General features: G+C 41.3%; 1 protein-coding gene across 1 annotated transcript; it reads right to left on the reverse strand.

The window, feature by feature from the left end:
- Nucleotides 1–1956: 1956 nt before the first annotated feature.
- Nucleotides 1957–5952, reverse strand: eevs (2-epi-5-epi-valiolone synthase). The gene is made up of 5 exons (XM_061728684.1): nucleotides 5751–5952; nucleotides 3328–3961; nucleotides 2919–3158; nucleotides 2547–2799; nucleotides 1957–2441 (listed from the first exon to the last, which is right to left on the reverse strand). The coding sequence occupies exons 1-5, from the start codon at nucleotides 5930–5932 to the stop codon at nucleotides 2341–2343; spliced, it is 1410 nt and encodes a 469-aa protein (XP_061584668.1). The 5' UTR covers nucleotides 5933–5952; the 3' UTR covers nucleotides 1957–2340.
- Nucleotides 5953–6190: the final 238 nt, after the last annotated feature.

Here is a 6190-nt window from a genome sequence, read left to right on the forward strand (position 1 = left end):
TGAGGGGAGACCACTTTATATATGTTAAAACAAGAAAAAACATGTTTTTCATAATAGGTCCCCTTTAAATTCATTTTATATTATATTGTGTGCAGTGTTACTCTTTTTTCGAAAAACATGTTCAAATTCGCTGTATGCGCGCATTAAAATCTCTAATTCCATTCGGGTGAAAAAAGCAGACCTCCTCTTTCCCGTTGCCATGGTGATTCGTCGAATCGGGGCTCCATTAATGCTGGCTTTTTATAGTTGTGGTGCACGCACTTAATTCCAGATGAAACTACTTAGAGTTGAGTAAATTAACTCAAATCCGCTGTTCTGGAACCGAAAACTCAGAGTTTCCGATCTCAGAGTAGATCAACTAAGAGTTCAGGATTAGACTCAGAGTTTGTTGAACCTGCTTTGTGAAACGGACCCCAGGTCCAGACTGCAGTACTGTGTGTACTGGTGAGTAATGTGTGTACTGGTGGCTCTTTCCAGGAAAAACCAGGGCCCGATATGGACGTAGCTTCCTCCATCCCTGTTTTAATACGTAGAATAAAAAGATTAGTTGACTTTCAGAGGATAACGACCCAAAACATGCTGTAAATGTAACAAATCTTGTAATCACTGCTCATCAGCCACAGCCAGCCCATAATAACAACGGGACAGAAACTAGGTTTAATAAATGTCAGGTCTTTGGCAGGAAAACTTTATAATTTCAACTAACATTAAATGAATGATTTTATTTCAAAACACAAACTAGATTTGATGTTTTTAACAGAAACTTGGTTAAATCAGGATAATCCTAGAAACACCACCTCCCACCTCTACTGTTAAATCAGGACAGAATCAGAAAGGAGGAGTATCTGCTCTGTCTAATGACATCTACAGTATGCCTCATTTGAATATGAGTCTTCAGTGTAAATCCTCGTCCCGTGTTGTTTCTCAGCATCTACAGAACACCTCAGTACCAGGAACCTTCTTTGATGACTTACGTGTGTTGGTTTTGATTTTGTAATTGTTGTTGGGGATTTGAACATCCATGTTGACAACCCTCAGGACATGTGTGCTGTGTTCTTGGTCATTTTGGACTGACATTAAAAGGCACAAGGAAGGACATTGTCTGGACTTAATGATTTCCAAAGGTCTGAACATCTCTAAGTTTCTGGTGACAGATGTTGCACTGTCTGACCATTCTTGTGTTTTTTGAGAGTTTTATTAATGTCAACGAACACTTCCAGACAGAGATCATCAAGAAACGGTACATAGATTAAAATATCAGAGAAATGTTTATCCATATCTCCTTCTCCTCACCCCTCCTCCATCATTTTCAGTTCATGAGCCTATGGATTCACTTATAAAAGTATGAGTATTATTAATACCATTGCTCCCACCAAGGTGAAGGTGATTGCTGCTAAAGAGAAGCCTCCCTGGAGAAATGCTGCACGGGTCAGAGCTGAACACATGTCTAAAACTAGTTCACAGGTTAATTATGATGTCTATAAAGAGAGACTGAGCAAATAATACAGAGCTGAGGGATGTACGGCAAAAGTATTTTTTAATATCATTGTCAGAAACAACCATAATGCACCTTGGTCAATGCTGTTGACAGGCTAACAAACGCCCCTGAGTCAGTGGACCCTGAACTTCTATCCAACCATTCCTGCGATGAGTTTGTCCGTCTCTTTTTTTACTGACAAGATTCAGAAAATCAGACAGTCAATGCTGCTATGCTAGATGCAGGATATGTGTCTCCTCTGTGTCCAATGAGAGAAACCAGGACACAATTGTGTCCAGTACCAACCTGGGTGACATCATACACCACCTGAGCTCCACCACGTGCTGCCTTGATACTCTGCCAACAGGTTGTTTTAAGAGTGTCGAACATTGTATGTCCTCAGATCTTCTAGACTGTGTATTTTGAAAGTAATGTGTTGATGACGTATGAGTAGATTAAGGAAAAAGCAGACTTTCTCATCAGCAAAACATCTTTAATGGACCATACATATAATGTACTTACACTTTATACTTATAATGTTGCTGCATTTATATTGAAATCACGAGCAAATTCAACAAGTATTAAACTATGAAAATAATTTTGGTGCATTTTATTACCCTTTAAATTTCAATTGATAAAAAAACGGACATATTTCTGCCTTAAACCTTTGAAGACTGTGTACTGCCAGTGTACACACAGCTGCCCCACGTCTGACCTTCCCTCTGGAAACGCTGCAGACTTCAGTCTACATCTAATACAGTTTGCTCCATCGGTGTGATTCACGTAAAGCCATGCTTAATTCAAACATATTTCTTAAAGAAAAAAAAAACAAAAAACACTTTAGTTGGAGTAAAATGTGCAGACTAAGCGTCACAGTTGCTGCTGTCAGACGAGATGCTCAGCTCTTCACACCACTTGATGTGAGCTCTGTGCAGGATGTCATATGATGTGTTGTTGAAAATGTCTGTAGAAAAAGAGGAGAAAGCAACCCGGAAGTTCTTTAGCTGTACTGAGCATGTTACATCATGTATCATTTTTTGGTGACAGATGTTGGTACTTTGATTCTCACCTGCTTGACCGAGGCCGACCGGGAGAGGCATCCTGACCAGGCCGCCAGAATGCTTTAGCCTGTCCTGCAGGGATTTCTGTATCAGCTCCATTGTAAACTCTTCATGCCAAACGGGGAGCTCCAGGCCCATCATGCAGTTGATGATCCTTTGCTTCTCTTCTTCTGTCAATAGCCCACTTTCATGGGAAACGTAAACCATGTAAGACATATCTATGTTCACTGCCTCGCCATGCAGCAGAGAAGGGAGAACTTTCTGTATGGGAGGTGGAAAAGTGGCATCACATATCAGGACATATTCACATTTAGTGTTACATACGATTTAATCAAAACCATATACTATTCCTTTAATATATGTCATGGTGAAGCACTTACCATCTCTAGAGCCGGACTTATGAGGTGGCCAAAGTCCACAAGTCTGTTTAGGTCATCCTCCCAAAGGTTTGGGGCGAGCTCTTCCAGCATTGTTGTGATGGCAATACGTGTGGCCTGTGAAGCAACCTTTGGGCTGCTGTTCCCGTACACGCAGTTGTCCGCCTGGAACTTAGTGTCCAATAACATAGAGCCGTGTTCCTCAAGAAGCTCAAAGAGGCCCTTGTGCTTCATCAGAGCCATCTGCAAAACAGCAGAAGACATGGACATTCAGGCACGGATGAAGAGCAGTCTCATCGCCATCACAAGGTTACCCAGAACATTGAACCATTAAAACTGCCAAGCCATGCTCACTTATGGAAAGAGGTTTTTTTTACCATATTATCAGTGATGTGAAACGACTCTGACATACCTTTAACATCTCTGCCAGCCCATTTGAGATATGTCTTCGTTGAACGCTTTTTATGAATGACAGGTCGAGGAAGGCGGCGACAGGGGGAATGTAGGCACCCAACTTGTTTTTGCAGTTTGCAAAGTTTACCCCGGTCTTTGCGCCGACGCTTGCGTCGATGTAGGAGAGCAGTGTCGTCGGGACCCTGATGTAAGGGGTTCGCCTCCTGTAGAGGGAAGCAGCCAGGCCCACTATGTCTAAACACACTCCTCCACCAACAGCGATGATGGGCTCTGTGCGGCGGTCCAGGGCAAAGTTGTTGACCTCTTCTAGGATCTTCAGGGCGGTCTCCATGGATTTGTTCTCTTCCGTGGTTGGAAGAGCCAATATCTTGTACACAACATTGTTAGTCTCTAAGTATTCAGTTAGCTTAGGCCCATAGATATCGCAGACTTGTTGGTCAATGACAATGAATCGTCTGATTGGTTTGTTTGATTTCTTAATGAGCTCCAGCTGCTGCGGGTCGGTGATGTGGCCCAGCAGGAGGGTGTCGTTGCTTGGGTCCAGCAGGCCATGAGTCTCCGTGACTTTGTATGTAAACGTGATGGGACTGACCACGGTCCAGGAGGTGCCCTTGAGTGTAGTGCTTTCATAGCTGCAACAAAAGACATCAATGTTTTTGAATGATGATACAATGACATAAGATGGTAAATAGCATGCCTGAGAAGCACAGGAAGTGATATTTTCATATTCATGAAACCAAAGCGCTGCCTTTTGGATATGGAAATAAAATAACAAGGAATGTAACATTTGCTTTGTAATTAAACATAAATCAAAATCTCACAATTAAGACTTTCTTTTATCTCTACAAGAAAATGAACACGATCAATATGTGAAAGTTCTTGGATCATGATTACAATAACCTTGTCTTTTACTTCAGACCACAACACGCTGCAAAGATGAAAGATCTGTCACCAACATGTAGAAATGAAATGTTCGTCTCCAAACGCTGGAGCATGGTTTCAAGAACCAGGAAACGCTTAATTCAAGCCTTTGAGGGTTTTGCCTCCTAAGACCTCAATATTATGTACTTAATAGTATTTCTAAATATGCCAGTTCCCCACATGTTTACTATACAACAGATGTTCTTATTTCCTCGGAGAGACGCAGACTCTCTTTCCACGTGACTTAACACAACTCGGCACATGAAAGACTCTGCACTTGTTACAAAAGGGAAAGAACACAAACTTTGTTTTTATCTTCGCTGCTCATTAAAGCTTTAATTTAAATGTTTTTAGAGGTGACATGATTCAAACAACAACACTTTTTCTTCAAAGGCAGGAACACTGTTTAATTGAATAATTTTTCCTCTCCCTCCAGTGCCGAACACTTTAAAAGTTATTCCAGCATGTCTAACTTCGGGCCGGTTTCCACCACGATAAAGCATCTTCTGTATTTTTGACGTCTTACTCAGTTACAGGTTGATTAGCATTCCTTTCCTTTTCCTTGCTTAGCATTCCTACATAAGAGACCTAACCACAGAGATTCTGTAACAGCCACAGATCTCCTGAATCCAGTCTTTTATAAGATCAAGGTCATCATGGATCATTTGGGAAGCCTTTCAGCTCGAATAAGAGTAAGGTAAAGATGACGTTTCTGTTTTTGTCACACGAGAGCAGTTATCATACGTAACTGCTCACAAGGGTTATCTGTATGTGGTGGCGCTAACATAAACTGTTATTGATATTGGGTGCGGTGAGGAATTCACTGGTGACATCTCAGATCGGCTGAAGGTTTCATGTGTTCCTCACCCTCTATTTCAGAGCTACTGTAACTCACCCCACGGCAACCAAAGACCCAACACTGCTGCCTCACTTTTATTTTGTCTAAATGTTGTGTTTACCTTGGAGTCACTAGTATGTTTTCATGAGTAATTATAGTTTTTCTTTTTCTTTTTTATTATTTTGGGGAGGGGGTTCTGTGTAGTAATTCCTTTAATTTTAAACATCCCTTCAGTTTGAATGAATGAGATTGTATTTCAGATTAAACATCTTTGTCTCTTTGATCGTAACATGTTGCACAATCAAACGTGCAGCAGCTCTTCTGTCAATCTTAGGCATCAGTCCCAGACGCCGTGCGTCTGTACATCTGTGTGTCTGTACATCCGTGTGTCTGTACATTCGTGTGTCTGTACATGTGTCTGGCAGCGCTGGCAAATTAAACCAGCAAGGCGGTGTATATTCTTTTTCTAAATTTATTGAGAATTGGCAATAACAGAAAAAGGAACAAAAAAAAGTTTTTGCATAGTTAAACAAGACACCCCTTTTATACTGTATATAACAGCAAAAAAGCCAGAGTAGTAGCAGGTATCCTGATTTGAAAGGATGTTAAACTCATTTACTTCACTGAGAGTTAAAGAAAAAACGCGCAGATGTTGGACTTACATTTTTGCAGCTGAAACACAGTCGACCGTGTCCTTGTTGATCTTCCCTAGTTTGCTCTTCCATGTACCTTTGACCCGCACTAAACTGAGCTCACTCTGAGTTTCTCTGGCATCACTGTCACCCTGATGAACCTTTCCCATTCTAGCAGTGCAACGTGTAGGCTGCAGGTCCGAGCAGAGCATCTGACAGCTTTTATCACAGTCCTTCCTCTATATATAGAACATAGCAGAGTATTTGGAGGGTGCCACTGAGACAAGCGAGGGGCGTTCCTCTAGTTTTCCATCACATGTCATTACATGTGTTTTGTGTAATTGTGAGGTAACACCTGTTCTGCTGACTGAAATGTGACTTCTTTCATTCATTCTGAGATGAAAAGATGTTACTGGTAAAAGGGGTGACTACTAGGAGAATGACATTTAATGGAGTAAAGGTTATTTGTT

Source organism: Cololabis saira, chromosome 8 (genome assembly GCF_033807715.1).
Source record: "Cololabis saira isolate AMF1-May2022 chromosome 8, fColSai1.1, whole genome shotgun sequence".
Classification (NCBI taxonomy): domain Eukaryota; kingdom Metazoa; phylum Chordata; class Actinopteri; order Beloniformes; family Belonidae; genus Cololabis; species Cololabis saira.

What these genes read in the sequence shown, in the direction of transcription:
- eevs (XM_061728684.1), bottom strand. Translation starts at nt 5,932, where the DNA reads ATGCTCTGCTCGGACCTGCAGCCTACACGTTGCACTGCTAGAATGGGA. An exon ending in TGTGTTTCAGCTGCAAAAAT is followed by an intron (nt 3,962 to 5,750) that starts GTAAGTCCAACA and finishes CTTTTGTTGCAG; the next exon opens with CTATGAAAGCACTACACTCA. An exon ending in GGTCGGCCTCGGTCAAGCAG is followed by an intron (nt 2,442 to 2,546) that starts GTGAGAATCAAA and finishes CTTTTTCTACAG; the next exon opens with ACATTTTCAACAACACATCA.